Consider the following 27,121-nt stretch of genomic DNA (forward strand, 5'->3'; position numbering starts at 1 on the left):
TAATAGATTCATTCATCCCAACCAAAAAAAAAAATGATTGAAACAAACAATCTGAAAAGTTTTAATTTGAGTACAGCTGAAATCAGGTATCTGTATTTCATGGTCCATATACGATTTCACGTTACAACATTAGTCCATGTCCAGTATATTAGTAATCTCAGTGTAATCTGAAGTTAGTGAAACAGCACATCCCAAATCCAGTAGCAAAGCAATCAGCACGTTTAGGACACATTCACACGTTCTGTATTTGGTGGTCAGTATTTTACATCAGTATTTGTAAGCAAAAATTGTGAGTTGGTAAAAAATGCAGAAGTGGTGACGTGTTTCTATTATACTTTTCCTCTAAGGCCTCATGCCCACTAGTGTTACTAAAATCAGTCTGATGTTGTTCCAGAAAAGTCGGACAAGTGTCACGCCAAATGCGAAATGGGTACAATGCAAAAGTTCTCACCCCGCTAGCGGTGACATCAGTGAGGTGAATGGAGTTTATTGGCTATGAACTCCGTTCACCTTATTCACGTCACCGCGAGACACTGATGCTGCGCTATCACGCGCAGCTCAGTGTGCTTGCTGGCTGCCAGGCTGAACACTCGCATCATGCCAACATTCAGCATGACATCTAGATGTAGCATAGCTAGGCTCGGGACAAATCTTATCTCCTTGTCAGAAAGGTAAGGAATATGTTGAGTTTATTATTTGTTTTCTTTTACAGGGGACATGGGCATCGGGGGATTTTCTTCTGGTTCGACAGGTGAGTATCACTTTGCTGTTGTATTTTTAATATCTATACATATAATTGCCTTAAATTGTCTGTCATCCACTTCCATCTGGATGTCCCCGAATCCCACAATCCACAGCACCGGAAGTATGCCGACCACCATTTTAGAACACCCAAGTGATGCCGCTCGGATCCAGGTCGCCGATGCGATCCTGAACGCCGCTGGGATCCCAGCTACTGCTCGGATCCAGGCCACCTCTGCGATCCCAACCGCTGCTGGGATCCCAGCTGCCGCTCAGATCCAGGCTGCCGTTGCGATCCCGAACGCCGCTGCGATCCTGACCGCCGCTGGGATCTCGGCCGCTGCTTGGATCTCAGCCGCTGCTCAGATCCCAGCTGCCCCTCGGATCCAGGCCGCCGATGCGATCACGAGGCTGTGAAAGGGTTGTAACGAGGGGATATAACGAGAGGGGTGCACTGAAGGGGGTATAATGAGAGGGTGTAATGAGGGGGGAGTAATGAGAGGGATGCCGCCGCCGGACCCCCGCCAGGACCCACCGCCTGACTACATGCGCAGGATCCCACCGCTGCCTGCTCACCCACCTCCATGCAGTCACAGCTGGCAGGAAAGACTGCGGCTTGAGGCCTTTGCTGGAGATTGGGTGCGGCCACCCTATGGTGGCGCCACACACCATCTCCAGCACAGGCCGCAAACCACCGTCTTTCCTGCCAGCTGTGAGAGGGGTGTAGCGAGAGGGTGTAATGAGGGGGGAGTAATGAGAGGGATGCCACCGCCGGACCTCCGCCAGGACCCACTGCCTGACTACACGCGCTGGATCCCGCCACTGCCTGCCCACCCACCTCCATGCAGTCACAGACAGCGGCTTGAGGCCTGTGCTGGAGATTGGGTGTGGCCACCCTCTGGTGGCGCCACACACCATCTCCAGCACAGGCCGCAGAACACCGTCTTTACTGCCGGTTGTGACTGCACAGAAGTGGGTGGGCCACCATCCCCAGCGCCACAAAGCTGCCCCCATCGTGATATTACTGCCCTCCTGATGCGATAGCATTGGGCACACATCTAGTTTTGAAATAAATGAGTAAATGATGGGGAAGTTTTTATTTCAGTCAAAGGACCTTTGTTCATGTTGTGCTTGTGCTTTTTTTTTTTTACAATTTGACTATGGGGTTAGTAATGGGAGCATCTTATAGACACCTCTCCATTACTAACCCTTGGGCTTAATGTCAGCTGCCAATACAAAGCTGACATCAACCCCAACCCTATCACCCCACTTGCCACCACATCAGAGCAAGTGGGAAGAGCGAAGGGGTTCCTTTCATCCATGTCATCAAGTTGACAGATATATACTTTGATTCTATGCCCATGGCCGGTTTAATACTTGGTGTTCCCATCACATGCATTTTCTTATATGTGGTTTATCAGCGGTTCAGCGTGACATGTGTTACATTTTGAATATAAAAAATTCCTTGGAACTTATTCAGTATCAAACCTGCGGCTAGCTGGTATTTTATACTATAGGTACTTTATCCCCTTTTATTTGCTTTTCAGCAATTTAGCTTGATATGTGTGACATGTGGGATAAAGGAATTTTTCGTACTTTTGGACTTTGTATAGCACTATGCACTTTTTATGGACCATGAATTATAAGCCATTGAGCATGATGCACTTTATTTTGGTTCATGGATGTGAATTTACACACATTTAACTTAGTTTATGAATATTTCAATCCACTTGGATTTTTTCTCTCTCTCTCTCTCTCTCTATATATATATATATATATATATATATATTGACAAACAGTGTGTAAATTACTTATATTTTGTTGTGTGCATATACTATTTATGGTTTCCCTCTTGATTGCATGGAGCACTCTCTGCCATGTTTTGTATGAATTTGCATCTATTTTAGATTGTATTTAATAAAAGAAAAACTTTTTTATTGATTTTGTTGTGTTGAGCTTCCCTTTTTCGGATTTCTAAGTACCAGAAGTGGCTGAAAGCTGATTTTTTAGTCTTGGAGGGGTCAATATCCATGGCCCCTTCCTAGTGTATTAACATCAGCCTGCAACTGTCTGCCTAGCCTTTGCTGGTTATTAATTATTAGGGCATTCCATGTCAATATTTTGGGGGTCCCCATTTTAATAACCAGTAAAGGCTAATTATACAGCTGTGAGCTGATATTAATAGCCTGGGAAGCTCCATGTTTTTTACACCCTTCCGAGGCTATAAATATCTGTCCCCAACTGTCGGCTTTTCCTCAGCTGGTTATTAAAATTTCGGGGGATCCCATGCTATTTTGTTCTTAGTTTTATATTATTTGAGTGTGTCAAAGTCACTCAGCACCCGAGCATACACAGATAACACCTTATCCCAGCACGTTCACTCATCACTAGATATTAACACTGTCCATTCTTTGCTTACAAATATAAAGCAAGCATTGTAGTTGAATTTATTACAAGTATCTCTGATAATTTCACATATGAAGGATTCTAAGATTTGAATTCCGTTTCCATTTCATCTATACGACTTTTTCTAGTTTTCTGGTAATTGATGCTTTGTCTTCCTTTTAGTGCGTGATTTGTCACTCGAGCCTAAAACACAATGGGAAAAAAAATACTATACATCACTAAGAAAATATTCATTTTACTGTATCTAGCAAAGAAACAAAACCTGAATGTCATATTTATGTATCCCCAGCACCACCGACTGTGATACATTGATTGTGATGGAAAAAGAGAAGTTACTATTAGAACTCTGCTATCATATGTGGGGGCTGCAATAAATGTTCAGATCTTGTGTTTCCAGCTTACATGAAAAATATGTAAGTAAACATAAAAGAAATAATAATAAATAACAAAATAAATAGAGAGAAACAGTAAAATTGGAAGGCTCATACCAGGTTCTAATAGGCAAATGTGCATGAGGTCTTAGTGCTAAGGTGGATCTATCACTAGATTTCACATGACAGACTGATTATCCTATATAATAATTGTCTAATTCTGTCTGTCTGTAATGGAAATCTCGCGGCGCTGATTGGTCATGCCCAGATGGCCGCGACCAAACAGTGCATTCGAACGACGCACGCCTCCGTCGGGAGATTTGCGGTGCAGAGAGAGATTCTAGAATACCCGATGCGTTCGAAATCGGGCCACCATCTAGTATTATTATATTTATCTATAGGGGAGCAGATCAGGCAAAATTTGAATCTGCCCGTTCATGCAGAAATTCCGTTTGCAGAAAAGTTATTATCTATAAATGTAACCTCGAGACATCAGAGCAAAATAAACGAATGATGTAAAAACAAAAATGGCACCCTGACGTCATGCGACTTTGTGCACACATGCAAAGATTTCAGTACGATCTAAAGATGCGCCGAGGACTTGATGGGTGACGATGATGGGCAGAGCGTCCGGAGAGGTGAGCGGTAAGGTGATGTTTAAAGATTTTTTTTCTGCATTTTAACATTTTGATAGACTTTTGTGGCTCAGAAAAATGGTGGCCAGCATCTTGCCGAATACGTGCGGAAGCGAATAACAAAAAATATGCAATTTGGTGAATTTTTGTAAAATGCGAGTCGGACTCAATTCCACATGATGGGACTGTTGTACTTACTTTGAAAATACATGTTAACATGGCTTTATAGAACAGGTAAAGAGGGATAGAGTTCATGAGTGCGAGTGTATTCAGTCTACAAAAAGCCATATTGACTGGCAGGTGTAGCATATACTGAGCAGTGTGACATCTCTGCAGGTAGCATGGACACTGAGGAGCTGTCTATAAAGCTAGGTGGGTGGAGACTGAGTTAAAACTTTCATAAAGGATTATGCAACCATTCAGACATGGATCTCCAAAGTAAATACACCAGCTTCATAGGTCTAAGAGATCTAATTTATAATGTATGCAGTTTGCATTGTTAAACCTGGTGTCGGACTGCTTTAATACAGCATTACTTGTCAAATGTTATCCCTTTTTGGAAGTCGTACAAATTTTAGACACAATCTAAGTAATGTTTGAAAAAGTGTTTGCCCCCTTCCTAATTTCCCAGAGCTTTAAAAATGACTTTATAACCTTTTCCAGACTAATAGATCTCAATTACTTTGTTTATTGTTTGTTCCAGAATTTCTTTGGATCCTGGTATGACTTCTACGTTCTTTTGGTTTACTTCACTTTGTCAGGCAGGTCCTATTTAAGTGATTTCTTGATTGAGAACAGGTGTGACATTAATCAGGCCTGGATGTGGCTAGGGAATTTTAACTCGGCTTCCCAAAGATGTGATAAAGCACAGTTTATGCTTTAAGGGGGAGGCCAATCACTTTTTTAGACAGGGCCCTGTAGGTTTGGATTTCTTTTTCCTTTAATAATAATAATAATAATAATAATAATGATTATAATAATAATAATAATAAAAAAATATTGTATCTACATTAATTTAGTTGTTTAAACCCAAATAACATATACATTTTACAATAACCAAAACATGAAAAAAATAATAATTAAAAGCAAAAATCAGCTAAAACAACTCACCTCTCATAAAAACATATTTTTAGTGAACAATTAATGCAGAGAAGTATCCAGCTAAGACCAATAATACTGTATTCAAATATCAAGAAACCAAAAGCAAAGTAGTAGAGGGTCTCGTTACACACGTCTTGTCCTTTATCCTTGCTGTACAGACTGAAGACCCAAATACTTCCTAAAATAGAGGAAAAAATATGCAAAAAATAAACTTCATATCAATCTGAAAGGATCATGTTGGCTTGATCAATTTTGAATATTATAACTTTTTTCTGATGAGTCTCTGGCGTTGCAATTGGAGACAGATGGAAATAGATACTGTATAAGTTCCTGTCCTGCTGTGTATAAACCCAACCTAATCCCCTGATCAGGCAAACAACACAAAATAATAGTAATGTTGCACCACCAAAGCTGTGGCGTAGTGTGAGTTGTCAGCGCCTGAGCAAAGGCAAGTATTCTGTGTCCTCCTAAACCTCTTAACCTATAGCCCTTTGGTTCTCCCCGAGCCCCTACTACCAGTCTAGTATTGAGCCCCTTATCCCCCAAGTACATGTATTTTCAGAAAATACTGATGTAATTATACTTTGCCTGTTAGCCCTCTATTTTTTTTTCTGCCTTTGTTAAAATAAAATATATAATTGAAAAAATATAAATCTATATTTGTTTTATTTTTTTAAGCATTTTTTAATATATAATGATTTTATTACTCTTGGCTAGCCCTAACCCTAACCCCAGTACTATACCTAAACCTAGCCCCCATCTTAGACTTAACTCTACCCCAGCCCTAGTCCCAGTACTATACCTAAACCTAACCCCCATCCTAGATTTAACCCCTACCCCAACCCTAGCCCCAGTACTATACCTAAACCTAGCCCCCATCCTAGCCCTAAGCCTACCCCAACCCTAGTCCAAGAGCTATACCTAAACCTAGCCCACATCCTAGACCTAACCCTACCCCAATCCTAGACCCAGTACTATACGTAAACCTAGCCCATATCCTAGACCTAACCCTACCCCAACACTAACCCCAGTACTATACCTGTTGTGAACTCATTTTCTGGTCTGCCTCTGGTTTCTGGTGAGGGAGCTGTTTGTGCTGACAGAGGAATTGTGAGTTCTCTTTCCGGGCTCCCTCTGGTGGTGGCAGAAGGTAGTGAAGCTGATCTAATTAACAGAGACCTGCCACCTGATAAAGAGGAAGAGGAGTGGACATTTGGAGTCTCAGACTGGATTTAAGACAGCCGACTCCCTATTCCCATGCTGGTTATTTTTTCCTGCCTCCTGAGGTCTTAGTTTCCAGCTCAGTTTCTGCCTTCTCAAGCTAAGTTGTCTTTGCTAATGTTCACATTTTATTTGGTTTGGTCTATTCAGTTTCTTGTGTGGTCAGCCAGCCCCGGCTGGGGCTGTGCTGAATTTCAACTCTTATGTCACTATATGTGCCAGTTTGCTTTTTGTCCCTTATTAGGTTGGCCTCTTTTTGCTCTGTTCTCAGAATATGCCAGAGTGCTGATATAGTGGGAGAAGTCTAGTGACTTCAGGGTATTTTTTGCTATCAGAAGTGTTGGACATTTTTGCAGGGTTTTTTGGCGTGATTGCAGACAGTATCTTTCCTTTCCTTTTCTTTTCTAGCTAGTGTGGATCCCATCGTTTGCTCAGCCTATTTTCCTACCTGTGTTCGTGTTTTCGTCTTGTCTCACCGTCAATACATGTGTGGGGGCTGTCTATCCCTTTGGGGTCTGCTCTGGGGCAGTTTTAGATTTTCCCTTTTCTTGCTTTAGGCTTATTTAGTCCTCCGGCTGTGACGAGGCGTCTAGAATCATCGTAGGTACGCTCCATGGCTGCTGTTAGTTGTGTGGTTAGGATCAGGGGTCTGCAATCCGCGGAGTTACCAACCTCTCTGGTTTTCTGTGACTTGGCTTGATCTTGTTTTCCTCCTCGGTGACCCATTCATAACATATACCTATACCTAGCCCACATCCTAGACCTAACCCTACCCCAACCCTAGGCACAGTACTTGCCTAAATTTAACCCCCATCCTAGACCTAACCTTACCCCAACCCTAGCCCCAGTGCTATACCTGAACCTAGCCCCATCCTACACCTAACCCTACCCCAACCCTAGTCCCAGTACTATACCTAAACCTAGCCCATATCCTAGATCTAACCCTTCCCCAACCCTAGGCACAGTACTTACCTAAATCTAGCCCCCATCCTAGACCTAACCTTACCCCAACCCTAGCCCCAGTGCCATACCTGAACCTATCCCCATCCTACACCTAACCCTACCCCAAGTACTATACCTAAACTTAGCCCCTATCCTAGACCTAACCCTACTCCAAGCCTAGCCCCAGTACAATACCTAAACCTAGCCCCCATCCTAGCCCTAACCTTACCCCAACCCTAGCTCCAGTACTATAACTAAACCTAGCCCCATCCTAGACCTAACCCTACCCCAACTCTAGACATAGTACTATACCTAAACCTAGCCCCCATCCTAGACTTAACACTAACACCAATACACTAGGGACGCAGTGAGTGACAGCTCAGCCGCCCAATAGATGACAGGGGCGTACTGAGCTGTCAGTATTGTGAATGGTATAGGTAAGTTGCCTAATCTGGGACTTTGAGAGTGCTTACTATCTTCAATGTCGGCCCTCTTAAGGAACGCCACTAGGTCAGAGTTAAGTTTGGGCATGGTGGCGAAGGTTTCAGCATGTTGGCCCTCAACAAACCCAATTCTTTGATTCCCTAGGACAGATGCACTCCTAGAGTTGTCATCCTAATGAGATAAATATGCATGGCAGGTCGATCCTTCTGTACATATTTATAGCATTCAAGATAAAGGTAAAAAACAATCTGCTCAGGAGCGCTCACACCCACCGAGCTTATACTGACAGAATGGAAAAAGGGGTAAAAAAAAAATCACACAAAAGGCCCTTAAAGCGCTTATTTTGAGGCTCCTCAATCAGGATCCGAAGTAAACATGGAAGCGTAGAAAAGCAAACTTTTCATATTTTCTGTGCCCAAATTTACATATTTATAAGGGAGTTGGGTGCAATGTGAATTAATCAACTTTATGGATCTATTTTAACGTACTAATGATATAAACTTTATATTTTCGTTAGAAAGAAATACTCACCTGTTATGAACCAAGCAAAGGTGAACATTCCAATTAATCCTTCTAGAATTAAGCTGCATACCCCCAGCATGCCTCTTATAAACAATAATAAAACTGCCACCAAGTGTATGACTCCAGAAGCCAAAAGAAAGATAGGTATGAGCGGTTGGATTGGGCAATCGTTTTTGTATATGGCTCCTGTGTAAGAGAACAGGATAGTTAGTTGCCAGTTGATAATTCTATAAACCAAACTGTAGAGAGACCTAACAGTAAAGCGATGGTCCACTGAGGATTTCTGTCTGCACCGTGTGACGATGGCACAGGGTTGCCCCTTATTTTAGTACTATTTACCTACAGTGTGAAGTCCACAGGTGTTACTCATTTGGACCTGTGGACTTACGGTGGCCACAGATGAAAGTCAGACCTTCCTTTACAAACCAATTTAACTGTTAAATTTGCCATGTGCTGTCCCATTTCACATCACCGCTCACAGCTGATAAACACAGACTGCAGCAGCATAGGGGCTTCAATGGGCCACAAGAGGGTTGAGTAAGGTTAAGATGGATAGTGCTGGAAGCTGCCAGATTATTATTATTATTTATTTATATAGCGCCATTAATTCCATGGTGCTGTACATGAGAAGGGGGGTTACATACAAAGTTATAGATATCATTAACAGTAAACAAATTTACAATGACAGACTGGTGCAGAGGGGAGAGGACCCTGTTCCTTGCGGACTTACATTCTATGGGATAGTGGGGAAGAGACAGAAGGTCGGGGGTGCAGTAGCTCTGGTGGTTTTGAGGCGGTGGCTCGGGCGGTGGTGAGGCGGCAGAATGGTTATTGCAGGCTGTAAGCTTTCCTGAAAAGATGGGTTTTCAGGTTCCGTTTGAAGGATCCGAGGGTGGTGGATAATCGGACGTGCTGAGGCATGGAATTCCAGAGGATAGGGGATATTCTGGAGAAATCTTGGAGGCGGTTGTGTGAGGAACGAATAAGTGTGGAGGAGAGTAGGAGGTCTTGGGAGGATCGAAGATTACGTGAGGGAAGATATTGGGAGATTAGTTCAGAGATATAGGGAGGGGAAAGGTTGTGGATGCCTTTGTAGGTCAGTGTTAGTAGTTTGAACTTGATTCATTGGTGAATTGGGAGCCAGTGGAGGGATTTGCAGAGGGGAGAGACAGGGGAGTGGCGAGGAGAGAGGTGGATTAGTCAGGCAGCAGAGTTGAGGACAGACTGGAGTGGTGCAAGAGAATTAGCAGGGAGGCCAGGAGAGTGTTGCAGTAGTCAAGGCGGGAGACAATGAGGGCATGTACAAGCGTTTTAGTAGATTGAGGGCTGAGGAAGGGTGAGATTCTGGAAATATTTTTGAGTTGGAGGCGACAGGAGGTGGCAAGAATTTGGACGTGTGGTTTGAAGGACAGGGCAGAGTAGAGAGTTACTCAAGGCAGCGGATTTCAGGTGCGGGAGAGAGCGTGATGATGTTTACCATAATAGATAGATCAGGTAGGGAAGACATGTGAGATGGAGGAAAGATAATGAGTTCAGTTTTGTCTACATTGAGTTTTAGGAAGCGAGAGGTGAAAAAGGAGGATATGGCTGATAGACACTCCGGGATTCTGGACAGCAGAGAGCTGACATCTGGGCCAGAGAGGTAGATCTGAGTGTTGTCCGCATACAGGTGGTACTGGAAGCCATGGGACTTTATGAGTTGTCCTAGGCCAAGAGTATAGATGGAAAAAAGTAGGGGCCCCAGGACAGAGCCTTGGGGGACTCCAACAGAGAGAGGGCAGGATGAGGACGTAGTGTGGGAGTGGGAAACACTGAATGTGCGGTCAGAAAAGGTATGAGGCAATCCAGGACAGGGCAAGGTTTTTGATGCCAAGGGAAGAAAGAATCTGTAGCAGTAGGCAGTGGTCAACTGTGTCGAAGGCAGAGGACAGGTCGAGAAGGAGGATGGAGAACTGTCTGTTAGGTTTTGCTGTGAGTAAGTCATTAGTAATTTTGGTCAGGGCAGTTTCAGTGGAGTGGTGGGGGCAGAAGCCAGATTGGAGGATGTCAATGAGGGAGTTAGATGAGAGGTCGGAGGAAAGTTGAGCATAGACATGCTGTTCAATGAGTTTGGAAGCAAATGGGAGCAGTGATAGGGGGCAATAGCTGGGCAAAGCAGTTGGGTCAAGGTTTGATTTTTTGAGGATGGTTGTTATGGTGGCATGTTTGAAGGCAGAGGGGAAGGTACCAGAAGTAGGGATAGATTGAAGAGATGGGTTAGGGCTGGAATGATCATGTTAGTGAGGTTGGGGAGCAGGTGGGAAGGGATGGGGTCAAGTGCACAGGTGGTGAGGTGTGATTTGGAAAGGAGATGAGTAAGCTCTCCTTCAGTGATGTTGGAGAGGGAGGTTATTAGGGAAGGGCAGACGTCTGGTATGTGGAGTGGTTGGGGTGGTGGAACAGTAAAGGTTTGCCTTGTTTGGTCGATCTTGTTTTTGAAGTAGATGGCAAAGTCCTCAGCAGAGATGAGGGGAGTTGGAGGTGGCAGTGGTGGGTGGAGGAGAAAGTTAAATGTGCTGAACAGTTGTTTTGGGTTGTGGGATAATGAAGATACAAGGTTTGTGAAATAGGTCTGTTTAGCAGAGGTGAGGGCTGATTTGAAGGCAAGTGTAGCTTGTTTGAAAGCAGTGAAGTTGTCTGGCAGGCATGTTTTCTTCCAACGCCGCACCGCAACCCTGGATGCTTGTCGAAGTTTTTTGGTGAGGTTGTTGTGCCATGGTTGCCTGTTGATTTATCGCATTTTGCCATGCATGAGAGGGGCGACTGAGTCTATGGCTGATGTGAGGGTGGCATTGTAGAAAGCGGTGGCGCTGTCCGTGTTGTGGAGTGAAGATATGGAGGACAGAGGTAGAAGAGAATCTGAGAGTCTGTGAATGTCTAGGTGTGCGAGGTTTCTGTGAGGATGTGCTTGTGGCTGGATATGGGGGGCAGGTGAGAAGGACAAAGATGAGAAGGTGAGTAGATGGTGGTCAGATAGGGGGAAGAGAGAGGTTGTGAGATTGGCAAGGGAACAGAGGCGGGTGAAGATGAGGTCTAATGTATGTCCATCTGTGTGGGTGGCTGTGGAGGACCACTGAGTACGTCCAAAGGATGAGGTAAGTGACAGGAGTTTGGAGGCTGTTGGCTGGTGGGTGTCAATGGAGATGTTGAAGTCCCCCATGATGATGGTGGGGATGTCAGCAGAGAGAAAGTGGAGGAGCCAGATGGAGAATTGGTCGATGAGCCCAGTGGTCGGTATATGACAGCCATTTGGAGATTAGAGGGAGAGTAGATATGGACAGAGTGAACCTCGAAAGAAGGGAGGATAAGGGAGGGTGGGGGTTGAATAGAGTTGAAGGAGCAGTTTATAGAAAGGAGGAAACCCACTCCTCCACCATGTCTGTTGCCAGGGCGAGGTGTGTGGGTAAAGTGGAGGTCGCCATAACTCAGTGTGGCCGGGGAGGCCGTGTCAGGGGATGTCAGCCAGGTCTCAGTGAGGGCCAGGAAGGAAAGGTTGCGGGAGGTAAAGAGGTCGTGGATCACATGGAGCTTGTTGCAGATGTAGTGAGCATTCCAAAGTGCTTCAGAGAGAGGGTGAAGGAGGGTGGGGGTCAGTGGCACAGGTTTTAAGTGTGAGGGATTGCGGTAGTTTCTCTTAGTGTGAGAAAGATAGGGGTGAGGATTAGTGGGATGTATGAGGTGGGGGGCCAGGATTGGGGGATATGTCATCAGCAGTGAGAAGAGAGGAAGGGAAAGCAGGTGGGTGAAGGAGAGTGATCATCTTGTATTGTATTTTAGTAGTAGAGGTCTGAGGTTAAGGAGTATGTCTGCAGATGAAGCGAGGTGGGGGGTAAGAGAGAGGGGGAGATAGTTATTGGTTCAATTGTGCAGGGGTTTGGGGATAGCGAAGGAGAGTGAAGATTAGTGGAGCAAAAACAGTGTTGGCAAATGTGAGCATTGTTAAAGAGCAGGGTAAGAAAAGATAGGCAAGTAAAATTAGAAAGCAGTGGTTATTCTTACCTTCTGACCGATTTCTGGATTATTTCTGATGTAACACTTTAAAAGATGTCACACTTCAAATGATGTTGCATCTGACCAAGGTCATATCTGACCTGCTCTGTTCAACTTATACCATTCAAATGTCCATGAAATGAAGCCAGGTGAGTGAGAGAGGGAGGAGGAGAAGTGGGCTGGAGGACAGTTCACAGCAGGAGCAATTAACAGATTGCAGTAAGGCTACTCTCACACATCAGTTTTTTGCCGTCAGGCAGGATCCGGCTATTTTTAGAAAAAACGGATCCGGCATAAATTTTGGAGAACTGCAGAAACGGATCCGTTTTTCTGCTGGATCCGTCTAGCAGGTTATATCTGTTTCCTGGGGGCTGGCCAATTGGATCTGAGCATGCGCAGACTTAAACCGATCCGGTGGCTGGATCCGTCTTTTTCTGGATCCGGTGCATTCCAGCGCCCATAGACTTTCATTGTGGCAAAAAAGCCGGAAGCGTCGGATCCGGCGCTTCCGGCTTTTTCGGCGGAGACAAAAAACGTTACAGTAGCCGTTTTTTCCAGACGCCGGAATGAGACAAGTAGCCGGATCCGGCAAAAAACGGATGAAACGCAATGCCATCCGGCGCGATCCGGCGCTAATGCAAGTCAATGGGGAAAAACTGGATCCGGCATTGCATTTCGCCGGATCCGGTTTTACAAAAAAAAGCCGGATCACGCCTGACGGCGAAAAACTGATGTGTGAAAGAGGCCTTAATAGGACATTTGACTAGCATCAAAGCTGGAGAAAGAGACAGAATAAGATGGAAGGATAATACTAGGTGTGAGGAGCATGGGCATATCAATATGCATACAGTAAGTTTGAAGTATGATACATGGAATTAAAGTCAGGGGAAAAAACAGAGTACAGACGTACCAGTTAAAAAACAGAGGGTGAGGAATGCATGGGGGTTCAGGGGTGCAGATAATCTTGTGGTCCTCTGGTTAAGTTCTGCCTGTTCAGCTCCTCTCTAGAGTATTTATTTCCTGTCTGACTTGGCTTGTTTTACTAACTATTCTGGCATTTTCTGGTTTTGTGCCTTCTCTGTCATCTTGGTTCTGACCCGGCTACCTGATCACTCCTGCCAGCCTGCACCACCAAACAGCAGTTGACTCTGTGGCCCCAGCCCTGGGGCCGCCTTGACTGTACAGATCCCTGTACAGGGGTTAAAGGGTGAAGGCCATGGCAATCCTTGGACTCTAGTAAACAAAGTGGCTGGCGGCAAGCCTGTCCATGGTAGCCACTTTTAGAGCTGACAGACGACCACTGACAGAGACTTATTACAAAAACTTTGTCAAAGTCAAATACCATAAAGTGAAATAATGTAGAGGAGCAGCATCCAATCCGGGTGAAAACATGTACAAAAGTTTATTCTGCCATTAAAAAGACATACAACGTTTCGACCAATTGTGGTCGAAACGTTGTATGCCTTTTTAATGGCAGAATAAACTTTTGTACATTTTTTCACCCGGATTGAATGCTGCTCCTCTACGTTATTTCTCTGGATTTCTTATGTCCAATTGGGTCCTTGGACTGGGAGCGTGCATCTCCTTCATTCTGAATGTGCTGTCGGCTGCTTTCTTTTCTAGTTAAATACCATAGAGTATAAAAAAGAAAATATGACATACCAAAAGGAGACAAAAACCACAGCATCAAACACATGATAAAAACAGAATGAAGAAACCGCAAGTCACCTAATTAACCAAATGGGGCAGAAATGGTGCAGTTGTTTTCTGTTTTTAATAGGAATGATATTCTAAAGAGAACGACCACTTCAAGGCAACAAATTGAACACTGATATACCATATTTTTCAGACAATAAGATGCACTTTTTTCCCCAAAAATTTTGGGGGAAAGTGGCGGGTGTGTCTTATGGTCGCAATATACTCACTTGCGACCATGGCTGGTGGCTGGTGCCGTGGGGCTCTGTGGTGTGGTGGTGGCGGCGGGCTGTGCTACGATGCAGGGGCAGTGACTTTGTGCTCCGTGGGGGGCTCCACCGGCATTTCCTCAAAGCCCGGAGGCCCCCGCACATCTGTTGCTGCCATGTTGCGGTGGCCTCCGAGAACATGGATGCCGGGAAGATGGCTGCTGGTCCGGGAACGGCGCATGCTCAGGTTCAGATCTCATCCAGAGCACAGTGCCCCAGCACAGAGCCGCCGCCACCGCACCAGCCTGGACCACTGAATGACCCCTGTGACCACTCCTCCACCTGTGTCGGATCCCTTGCCTGGTAAGATGTATTCGGACTATAAAACGGACCCCCATTTGACACATTATTATTTTTTCCCTATTTTCCTTCTGAAAATTTGGGGTGCGTCTTATGGTCCAGTGCGTCTTATAGTCCGAAAAATACGGTAAATAGAAAATTACCTGGTGAAAAAAATATATGTTTTGTAGTGTTTCTGTTGACCTGGTGCTAGCTGACATTCCTTAAAGGGGTTGTCCATGACTTAAGCCCCCATTACACACTGCGATATCGCTAGCAATATCGCTGTAAAGTCACCGATTTTGTGACGTTGCAGCGATATTGCTAGCGATATCGCTGCATGTGATACTTACCTCCGACCGGCTCCCCCGCTGGTTATCGCTGATCGCGCGAGAAGCTGCTGGACCATTCCTCGTCGGTCACTTCCTGCTGGGCTTCCTGCTGTGACGACGAGCGACGCGTGGAGCCGGGCGGGAGGACGTAGGATCGCCGCGTCTGACAGGTAAGTAGCGATCCCCGTCCCCAGCGATGTCGCTGGTGAGATCTGCCTGTGTGGCAGTATATGGGAGGGGGGAAACTTTTCAAGATGGGTGGTGACCATGGCGGCCATTTTGAAGTCGACTATTTTGGATCCAATTTTTTTTTGCAATGGGAAGAGGGTCATGTGACACATCAAACTTATTGAGAATTTCACAAGAAAAACAATGGTGTGCTTGGTTTTAACGTAACTGGGTGGTGACCATGGCGGCCATTTTGGATCCAACTTTATTTTTCCAATGGGAAGAGGGTCATGTGACACATCAAACTTATTGAGAATTTCACAAGGAAAACAATGGTGTGCTTGGTTTTAACGTAACTTTATTCTTTCATGAGTTATTTACAAGTTTATGACCACAATTAAAATGTGTTCAAAGTGCTGCCCATTGTGTTGGATTGTCAATGCAACCCTCTTCTCCCTCTCTTGACACACTGATAGCAACACCACAGAAGAAATGCTAGTCTAAGGGGGTCAGATTCCTTGTAGGAATGCTCGGACCTGACACCCATAATGTGGTGGTGCACCATCTTGCTGGAAAAACTCAGGGAACGTGCCATCTTCAGGGCATAAAGAGGGCAACACATCATCATGTAGCAATTTCAGATATCCAGTGGCATTGAGGTTTCCATTGATGAAGAATGGCCTCACTGTCTTTGTACTCCATATACCACACCAAACCATCAATTATGGGTGTCGGGTCTGAGCATTCCTACATGAACAGTTTCCTGGAAAGTGGATTGGCCGTTGTGGGCCAGTTGAATGGCCACCAAAGTCTCCCAATCTGACCCCCTTAGACTTTTATCTTTGGGGTCATCTGAAGGCAATTGTCTATGCTGTGAAGATACGAGATGTGCAGCATCTGACACGACGGATACTGGAAGCCTGTGCTAGCATTTCTTCTGTGGTGTTGCTATCAGTGTGTCAAGAGTGGGAGAAGAGGGTTGCATGACAATCCAACACAATGGGCAGCACTTTGAACACATTTTAATAGTGGTCATAAACTTGTAAATAACTCATGAAAGAATAAAGTTACGTTAAAACCAAGCACACCATTGTTTTCCTTGTGAAATTCTCAATAAGTTTGATGTGTCACATGACCCTCTTTCCATTGGAAAAATAAAGTTGGATCCAAAATGGCCACCATGGTCACCACAGTTTCCCCCCTCCCATATATTTATGTACCACAAACAGGAAGTTGATATCGCCAACCATTCCTATTTTATTTAGCTGTATCCATATAAATGGCCCACCCTGTATAATGTATTGCTATCCTCACATAAGCAAGGATATTAGTATTAGTACAGGTTAATTAAATTAGTAATATGTTTTAAAGGAAAAAAAAATGACTGACCAATTCAATGCCCTACCTAGGTGAGAAATTACACAATGCCTACCAACGCAATGCCCTACTAATGTTTCAGGTAAACAATGCCCAACCAACATGTTAGGTAAACGATGCCTGACCAATTCAACTTCCTCCACTGTTTTTATATTTGCAATTATGCATTTTTTCATGAATTCTTGTGACCTTATTTCATGGCTGTACTTCATACATGAATCCAGCTTTTTTTGCTAAGAATTGTCACTATTTTTTCAGACATAAAAAACTTTTTTCCCCCTAAATAATTTGGTCAAATTGCCCTTTTTTCCCAAAAATGTTTTATGATTTCACAAATGTCTTGCATTGGTGGCCTAACATCTTGTATTGCTTATGCTTACAAGGTGAATGCAAAGCTGAACTTTGGGATCCTGAAAAATGCAGCAAAAAATGTAGTAATGCAAGCAGGAAAATCTGTGTTTTGGCTGCAGATTCTTTTAACTTTTTAAAGGAGATTCACTCATCTCTATTCTTTATATCTTGTTTATTATTTAAGCCAACGCCAATGCTATATCTACATCCGAGGGTTCACTATCCATCTTTTCAATAGGTATTCACTCAAACATACGTTCACATGTGCGCATATGTGTGAGTTTGTACGGGTCATGGTAAAATTAGAGCAAGTTAAACATTTGATGACATTTTTAACCCCTTTCCGACATTGTGTGTAGTAGTACACCGTTGTCGGACTACTTCCCTTTGATGTGGGCTCCATCTGTTTCAAAACAGCTGACAAGTGTCCGCAATAGCCATGGGTGGAATCGCGATCCACCCGTGGCTATTAACTAGTTAAATGCCGCTGTCAAAGACTGACAGCGGCATTTAACTCACGCTTCCGGCCGTCGGGCCAGAAACCCGTCCACCGGTGACCCGCATCATGTGATCGCGAGTCACCGGTTCATTGGCATGACAGCCAGAGGTCTCCGGGAGACCTCTATTTTTGTCAGTTCTGGCTTGCTGTGAGCGCCACCCGATAGTCGGCGCTCATAGCAAGTGAGTAATTCTGCTATATAGAGGCGATCTGATCATTGACTGTATGTCGCAGAGCCGATCAGGTTATGGCAGCTTCTAGGCTCCCATGGAGACTATTGAAGCATACCAAAAGTTAAAAAAAATGTAAAAAATTTAAAAAAGTGTATGTATATATAAGTTCAAATCACCCCCCCTTTCGCCCCATTCAAAATAAAAGAATAAAAAAATCAAACATACACATATTTGGTATTGATGAGTTCAGAATCGCCCGCTCTATCAATTAAAAAAAAGGTTTCACCTGATCACTAAATGTTGTAGCTAGAAAAAAAAATCAAAACGCCAGAATTACGTTTTATTGGTCGCCACAACATTGCATTAAAATGCAATAACGGGCGATCAAAAAATAGTATCTGCACCAAAATGGTGTCATTAAAAACGTCAGCTCGGCACGCAAAAAATAAGCCCTCACCCAACCTGAGATCACGAAAAATAGAGACGCTACAGGTATTGGAAAATGACGCAATTTTTTTTTTTTTTTTCAATCAAAGTTTGGAATTTTTTTTACCACTTAGATAAAAAAAGAACCTAGACATGTTTGGTGTCTATGAACTTGTAATCACCTGCAGAATCATAATGGCAGGTCAGTTTTAGCATTTAATGAACCTAGTAAAAGAGCCAAACAAAAAACAAGTGTAGGATTGCACTTTTTTTTGCAATTTCACCGCACTTGTAATTTTTTTCCCGTTTTCTAGTACACGACATGGTAAATGCAATGGTGTCGTTCATAAGTACAACTCGTCCCGCAAAAAACAAGCCTTCACACAGCCATATTGATGAAAAATAAAAATGTTATGGCTCTGGGAAGAAGGGGAGCAAAAAACAAAAATGCAATTCTGAAAAAAGCTCCAGGGGTTAAGGGTTGAATATCACTTACCAATTACAATCGAAGCTATTGCTAATCCAATCCAAACAGTAAGAGAAATTATTTGGAAACCTAGAAATGAAACACATGGTAAATATGGTATTTCTTTCTGAATAACACTTTATACTACAAAACTAGCTAAAATTAAACACTTTGTTGCACTCCTGAATCTTTGTGTGCAGTAATTTTGTTGCTCAGCTGTTCATACATGAGACACTAGTTGTACAGTAGTCGTTCACGTCACAATGGCTGAAGGATACAATATTACATACAATGTTCTTTGTGACACAGTTAGCCAATCATGACTGCACATGGAGGACATGACTGGCCAAATGTTTTAGTATGGCTGTATGTAAGAACCCAGCCTGTCTGGAAGATCCAACCGAATAGCATGGGAATTCCCTGTATTACTGAAGTGCTTGCACTAATTAGCTGTCTATTAGCACCTTTCTACAGTAAAGGGACATACTATATAGAATATAATTCTGTCTGCAGAACCTGCAGGGTACGAATCAGATTATCTAAAGCTGACAATGAATTGAGGCTTGCAAGAGACATCAAAAGCAATAAAAAAGGATTTTGGGGATATGTCAAAAGTAATTGAAAATTCATAGATGCTATAGGATTTTTACAGGATGAAAATGATGAAATGGTAACACAAGATATTGAGAGGGCCGAACTTTTAAATTCCTATTTTGCATCTGTTTTCTCTCAGAAAGGAAATGTAACATCAACTGATCGTCACTGTCCTATTAAGGGAATAGAAGAATCTAGGATATCTATAAACAGAATGATAGTGAGGAAACACTTAGCTAGCCTAAATGAATTCAAGTCTCCAGGTCCAGATGAATTACACCCCAGAGTACTGAAGGAGATAGCAGAAGAAATTTTTGAACCACTCTCCATAATCCTTGAAAATTCTTGGAGAACAGGAGAAGTCCCAGACGACTGGAGAAGAGCAAATGTTGTACCTATCTTCAAAAAGGGGAAGAAGGTGCACCCAGGGAACTATAGGCCGGTGAGTCTGACTTCTATACCAGGAAAGCTCTTTGAACAAATTAATAAACAACATGTATGAAAAGTAACTGGATATGAATTAAGTGATTAAACAGAGGCAGCATCGGTTTATACAGTAACTAATAAGTCATGTCAGACTAACTCAATTTCCTTCTATGACAGAATCACTGACTGGGTGGATCAGGGAAATGCTGTACATATAGTATACCTTGACTTCAGAAAAGCATTTGACAAACTATCTCACACAATCCTTACTGAAAAAATGACTAAGTATGGAATGGACAAGGCAACGGTTAGGTGGATTCATAACTGGCTTAGTGATCGGACCCAAAGAGTGGTCGTAAATGGCTGCACATCCAGTTGGAAGAATGTCTCAAGTGGGGTACCACAGGGCTCTGTCCTGGGCCCTGTATAGTTCAATATCTTTATCAATGATTTAGATAAAGGAACTGAGGGTAAACTGATTAAATTTGTTGATGACATAAAGCTAGGAGGGATAGCTAATACTAGAGAAGAGAGAGGATTCAAAAAGATATAAATAAACTGGAGCAGTGGGCAGCAACTAACAGAATGGTTTTTAACAGGGAAAAATGCAAAGTACTACATCTGGGCAATAAAAATGAAAAAACATATGCAGAATGGTAGGAATAGGGCTAAGCAACAGCACATGTGAAAAAGACTTGGGTATACTAATAGATCACAGACTGAACATGAGTCAACAGTGTGATGCAGCAGCAAAAAAGGCAAATTCTGGGATGTATTAACAGAAGCATACAGTCTAGATCATGTGAAGTCATTATTGCCCTCTACTCCTCTTTGGTCAGACCTCATCTGGAATACTGTGTCCAGTTTTGGGCACCACATTTTAAAAAAGACATCAACAAACTGGAGCAAGTTCAGAAAAGAGGGACAAGAATGGTTACTGTCTGCAAACCATGTCCTATGAGGAAAGGTTGCAGTATTTGGGAATGTGTAGCTTTCAAAAAAGAAGTCTGAGAGGAGACTTAATAGCTGTCTACAAATATCTCAAGGGCTGTCACATTGTAGAAGGATCATCTTTATTCTCATTTGCACAAGGAAAGACTAGAAGCAATGGGATGAAACTGAATGGGAGGAGACACAGATTAGATATTACAAAAAACTTTCTTACAGTGATGGTGATCAATGAGCGGAATAAGCTGCCATGAGAGGTGGTGAGTTCACCTTCAATAGAAGTCTTCAAACAGAGGCTGGACAGACATCTGTCTGGGATGATTTAGTGAATCCTGCTTTGAACAGGGGGTTGGACCAGATGGCCCACGAGGTCCCTTCCAACTCTACCATTCTATGATTCTACATATTTTGTACCAGATGAACTGCTCCTTTGGATGCCAGGTGAGAGTGGCTCCATTTTATTTCTTTCTGGATAACTGTGTACTGTAAAAAACCCAGAAGAAACTTTTGTCCTCTCCATATAAATTGGCTCCCAGCTGCTTTTCCTGACCTTCATTTATGAAATGTTACACATTGTCCCGGATATCTCATGCTCTGCTCCCTTCACCTCGGGTCCGCTGCCCTCTGTTGTGGTCCACGTTGGATTTTACAGATTGCCTTGCATGACATCCATGTCTTAGGATTGAGTTTCAAGACTTTTGTTTTGCGTACTCCGCCTTTTGTGCACACCATGCTTTGCTTGCTTCCATCCCTGCTCAGTTCCTTTTCATCCAACCTGCCACTCATGAAACTCCTGTGTGTGCCACATCCTCGTTGCTAAGTGCCTACCTGCTTGCTGAACCAACACTAGGGGCCCATGTGCCCACCCGGACCTGACGCTTAGAGGATCCACTTTACCAAGTGAGCCACAACAATCTGTATTAATTATCTGCAGTTATTTATTTCATCATTATGGCTTCTGAACCAGTAAGGCTGGTTTCACATTAGCGTTGAAACAACGCTGCGCACTGCGTCGGTAAGCTCCGCCCCGATCCGGCTCCCTGCCCGCCCCATCCGGGATCACCGCCTACTATCGCATTTGCACGCATGCGATCGGCGCACCCTATCTTTAGCATAGGGTGTGCAGATCATGCGCTGCCAGTGTGAAAGTAGCGTAACTAGTTTTTCATACAATTATGGCTTCAAGTTACAACAGGTTTCATTCACAATGATTGTGCCAAATATCTGTCAATGGCAACAATATCAGCTCTCGTGAAGTTGACTGTTACCCCAGTCACTTAATGGGAACTTGTCAGCTACAAAAATGTTATTTAGCTACAGGCAGATATAGTGTTAATCTACAGGTATAAAGCATTTTAATAGCATGTAACAAGAGCAGCGGTTACAGGGAGAAAATAAAGTTTTATTCTCCCTGAAGCCATTTGCTTCCAGTGATAGGGACGCTGCTTTCATGCTGTGACGGTCTTCGGTAACGGAGGGGGGCCTCAAACTCTCCCTGAAACTGGGACCCTAACTATACCTGTCCCTGGGGTACTCTTGAAGGTAGAGAGGCCCGAATATCCAACCTTACTATGCTCCTGTTAAACCCTGATCTGTCCCCTCCAGCACACCATGAGGACAGAAATGTAAGGTAAACAAGACACAAAGACAAACAGGGATAACAGAAAATCTCTATCATTCAAAAGCACTATCCAACAATAGGGAGGAGGATAGAAACAGGGTGGAATAAACTAAATGGGAACAGGAGATAAACACACACGAACTACAGCAAATCATAAAACACTACTACAACAACTCTACTCCAGCCACTTAGCTTTGGCAGACAGTACAGGAAGACAAATCTTTCACCGGCAGGGACAAGACGGTCTGGCAGGTTTTTATAGGAAAAGGTAATGACCGGATAAGAAGCAGCTGAAATGGAGCTGTATGTTTCTGACCAGCATAGAAAGGGTCGTTAACCTCTTCAGCACCAGAAGAAACTAAATCCATTTAATATGGGACACAAATCACACCATCTCTACAGCAGGCCTGCGATTCAATACCCAACATGACCATCTAACTCAAGGTCTTCCAGGGGGATGTGACACAGGTGCAGGCAGTGGTAAGAGTTATTGCTCATAACACAATGCACACTGTAATCACTCGCCCTGCACCTTGACTGACAGCCCACTCTACAGACTTGCTGGAGAGCAGGCTGTCAGTGAAAGTGATTATTAAGCATTGTTTTTTAGTGGTATGCCAAGATGTAGGAGCGCACGGAACACATTGTTAGGATCCTAATTAAGAGAAACTTAATGGAATGATCGGTTCAGTTTCAGTTCTCTCTCTCTCTTTTGCCTTAAGTAATAGCCTCTAATTAAACAGAAAAGTGATTGATTACATACAGTAATTTTTGCCTTAGTGATCACACATTTATTTTAACCCTCACCCACCTTTATTACAATGTACCTTTTTTTTTTGTAAAATATTACTGAAAACAACCCCATATACAATTTTAAAGGGGATCCAAATGGCATCTTTAGTTGGCACTGGCAAGGCAATGCCACAATGAAGTATCACCTAAACATGACATTTTTAGATTTACAAAATCGATCAACTCTGCTGTCTATACGACCTTGATAACAGGTATTTGGGTTATATGAGTTGAATAATACGGCAGATTATATTACTTCTGAAGCTTTCATACCTAATATCAATGTAATAACATGTTAAATATTTACATCTGGAGGTTACTAAGGAGAAAACTTCAGATAAATACAGACTTACATAAAGAACAGGAAGACTCCATTGTTGCAGTCTGCAAAACACAAATCTACAAATTAGATAGATAGATAGATATGCAAAAAGAGAGCGCAGCAGCACTCTATAAAGACCAAAGCATATGCAAACATTGAATACATGAGATCTACAATGTGTTGTTGCTAAATAAAATGTACTTACAAAAATGAAGGTTCTTAGCGCATAAATTGGCCAATTCATGTGTGCCCATCAACCATGGCAAGGTGACCTTCCTCTGATGTGTAACTACTCTGGCCAATTTATGTGCTAAGAACCTTCATTTTTGTAAGTACATTTTATGTAGCAACAATACACTGAAGATCTCATGTGTTCAGTGTTTGCATATATGTTGGCCCTTGTAGAGTGCTGCGGTACTCTCTTTTTGCATATTATGCAGTCATTGAAGCTTGCACCTTATTCACATTGTATGGAGCTGCTGGTCAGGTTTTTTTCTGTACATAACTAACTCTGTGCTAGATAGATAGATAGATAGATAGATAGATAGGTAGATAGATAGATAGGTAGACAATATACAGGGTGGGCCATTTATATGGATGTTCCTAAATGAAATGGGAATGGTTGGTGATATCAACTTCCTCTTTGGCACATTAGTATATGGGAGGGGGGAAACTTTTCAAGATGGGTGGTGATCATGGCGGCCATTTTGAAATCGGCCATTTTGGATCCAACTTTATTTTTTTCAATGGGAAAAGGGTCATGTGACACATCAAACTTATTGAGAATTTCACAAGGAAAACAATGGTGTGCTTGGTTTTAACGTAACTTTATTCTTTCATGTGTTATTTACAAGTTTATGACCACTTATAAAATGTGTTCAAAGTGCTGCCCATTGTGTTGGATTGTCAATGCAACCCTCTTCCCCCACTCTTGACACACTGATAGGACTTGCCTGGAAGTCCAGCGCCAGGGACAGCCAGTGACGGTGGGGAGCAGTTATCTGGAGCAGTGCTAGCGATGCTGCAGGAGCTAGCCACTCGCAAGAGAATGCAGAAGGACCTGCTGCCACGTGACCGCAGGTCAGAGGGAGTGGGTGGACGGAGCCTAGTGCCGCTGTTGGAGCTGACAGTGCAGGGCTGCTGCGGCTCCTGGGGAAAATGCAGGAGGGAGAGGGGACCCCAGGGACGTTAAAGGGGAACGGGAGGAAAATGTAGTCACACACAAGCCAAGGTCATACACGGATCTGGAACATAAATATACAGGGGCAAACCAGCGGATAGTCAAAGTACGTAGCCAGAGTCAGGAAACCAGGAGTATCAGATAACTGTATACAGACGGCAAGCACAGATCACAACAGGGACAGAATTGGGTCAAAACCAGACAGACACGCAGTAGCACAGGGGCACACCAGGGTTGACACACTCAGCCAAGGGTCAAAGTATAACCGACAAAGGATGGCCCCATAAAAAGCCTCAGAGAAACCCAAAAAGAGGCCATCCGGGTTAACCCTTAACACACCCAACCCTTTCATCAGTAAACCATGACAATAACACGTGAGGAGCGGATAGAAATTGTGGTGATGTCTGGTGAACGGAGTACCCGGGTCATTGCAGCAGATTTCAATGCAAGACACCCTACGCAAGAAAACTGTCATCATTCCCATTTTATTTAGGTGTATCCATATAAATGGCCCACCTAAAAAGTTTGCCTCATCACTGAACATAATGTTCTGTGTAAACTGAGGGTCCTGTTCCAATTTTTGTTTTGCCCATTCTGCACATTCAGCGTGCCGATCTGGGTCACCAACCATTCCCATTTTATTTAGGTGTATCCATATAAATGGCCCACCCTGTAGATAGATAATAGATAGAGAGATATGAGATAGATGGATAGATATGAGATAGATAACAGTCTCAATATCTTAGCTCAACATTTTCAATATCAATCGTATCATTTTAAGGATAAAATACATGACATACAGAGGAATCTAGGCACACGTACCTCTTAAAGTCAGCAGTCTGCAAAGTGACTTGCAAGGCAACTAATCCAACCTCCGACATCAGCAAATATTGTCAATTGGGAAGTAAAACCACTGAGAAGATCAGGATGTTGAAAGACAAATCTCATGAAATCCAGAAGTGTCCCATGTTACACCATATGAATTTATATTACAGTTTCAACATTCTGGTCTCCATACAGCGAGGTGGATCCTTTCCTATGTCTCATGAATCCAGTCCAGGTTGTGATCGACCTGGAGGTGGACAAGATTATGGAGAATGAATATTATAAAGTTTTTATAATCTGAGGGCCCCTGTGGGAGGGAAGGAACAAAACTTAAACCATTTTGGCCTTGAATAGTCATCTTTGTCTTCCCAGTATCCTTCTAGATTATTTCTCATATGAACAATATAGGTGAAAATAACCATATACAGTATGAAGCAGCACAATGTATTTTTCTACCACCTAGTCTTTTTTTTGTTTCTGGTGACATGCTTCTATACTTCTCTTTTTATGATTTCTGATCATTTGTGCCCCACACACAGCCAGCTACTGCAGTGTCACAATGATAATGTCTTGTGTACGGTCACTCTCAATGCTGCTACATCAATTATTTCTAGGTGCATTGGAAAAAAAAGACAACTTGGTCATTACAAATATAATCAGCAATCATGGTAAGAAGGGATGGATGTCCTACGTGGCCCTTACTAATCATATAGCACCCCTTGTTTTAAGAAATTCCTAAGCCAAAAACCCACCACCTTAAAACAGCACAATCCAGGAGATAAGGAGAAAGCATGGGGCTGTGACCATTCATGGGGTCTGGTTCCAGATCACAAAATTGTTTTTCCAGAAACCTGTAGTAATATATTCATAATACTTTTTGTCAAGTTTATGGCATACATTTGCATACTTTTTTGCCCTACATTTTTTATAGTAACACCATCGGAACCTACAGTCCCATAACATAAAGACCCACCAAAAGGGAAACGCAGAATACACACCAAAATTGAATCAACACATCCAAAATGGGTTAAAAATACAAATTTTTATTTCAGCATATTAGAAATATATACAATAAACATATACCAAATAAATAAAACACAGGAAGGGAGACGTAGAGGCAAGAATAGGAAAAAGTGTGAACACCTATATCTAGCAAAGCAGCATATTAGTACTATAAATGTATCAATTGCCTAATTCACTGAAAATACAGAATATCAATGCATATATGGTGTCCATATATTTATAATTGCATAGTTAACGTGCATATGCTGTAAACATAATGAAACACCCAAATAAGCTATACGTATAACAAATCCCTATGTATAAAGGGGGTCAGAGTTGACAGGACAGGTGTCAAAGATTCCAAATAGTAAATCCCAATAGTAAGACCAGATTAAGGCAATACATACAAAAAATCAAATAAAGCAATGCATATTTACCACAACGTGTAGGTATCCAGGTGCCCACCACACCCGACGCGCGTTTCGCTCTGAAAGCTTCGTCCAGGAGTGATGGGCAGCTGGCTAAGGAGATATTTAAACCAAAGTTTTGTCCCTCGGACAATTTTGTGTGTTCCTGATATATTTTTTCATGCTGATTTCAGAAATGACATCAGATTTTTCCTATCACGTAAGGTTTTTGAGAAATGATACAAAACATTGTAATATTCTGTTATAATTCTGAAAACTCATATATGAACTTTTTCTGAAAGAGTATATTCTGAATTTTCCACTGACATAACAAATCGCTGATCTTCACATATGCAAGCACTTATTATGCGAATTCAACTCAGACGCAGTGAGTCATTCGGCTGACCGTGTACGGAACATACCACATCTCCTGGGCAGGGGAGGAATCAAAAGACAATACTGACATACTTAGAGCATGGCTGAATGGTACATGACCTTCAATGCCGTTCGCTGTCCCAATGATATGGAGAGAGCAGAGAGATCATGTAACAGACTTC

General features: G+C 43.0%; 1 protein-coding gene across 1 annotated transcript; it reads right to left on the reverse strand.

Moving 5' to 3' along the window:
* Positions 1–37: 37 nt before the first annotated feature.
* LOC141058432 (transmembrane protein 272-like) lies at positions 38–25,216 on the reverse strand. The gene is made up of 6 exons (XM_073554683.1): positions 25,153–25,216; positions 23,182–23,212; positions 18,478–18,537; positions 8,393–8,569; positions 5,264–5,432; positions 38–3,330 (listed from the first exon to the last, which is right to left on the reverse strand). The coding sequence occupies exons 2-6, from the start codon at positions 23,201–23,203 to the stop codon at positions 3,321–3,323; spliced, it is 438 nt and encodes a 145-aa protein (XP_073410784.1). The 5' UTR covers positions 23,204–23,212; positions 25,153–25,216; the 3' UTR covers positions 38–3,320.
* Between the last annotated feature and the right edge of the window lie 1,905 nt (positions 25,217–27,121).

This window comes from Dendrobates tinctorius, unplaced genomic scaffold (genome assembly GCF_039654945.1).
Source record: "Dendrobates tinctorius isolate UK_male_01 unplaced genomic scaffold, ASM3965494v1 ptg000211l, whole genome shotgun sequence".
In the NCBI taxonomy this organism is placed as follows: Eukaryota; Metazoa; Chordata; class Amphibia; order Anura; family Dendrobatidae; genus Dendrobates; species Dendrobates tinctorius.

Excerpts from the sequence above, each read along its gene's own strand:
- LOC141058432 (XM_073554683.1), bottom strand. The coding sequence starts at position 23,203 with ATGGAGTCTTCCTGTTCTTTAT. Across the intron at positions 18,538-23,181 it reads GGAGTCTTCCTGTTCTTTAT|GTTTCCAAATAATTTCTCTT; the intron begins GTAAGTCTGTAT and ends TTTCATTTCTAG. Across the intron at positions 8,570-18,477 it reads AATAGCTTCGATTGTAATTG|GAGCCATATACAAAAACGAT; the intron begins GTAAGTGATATT and ends TCTCTTACACAG.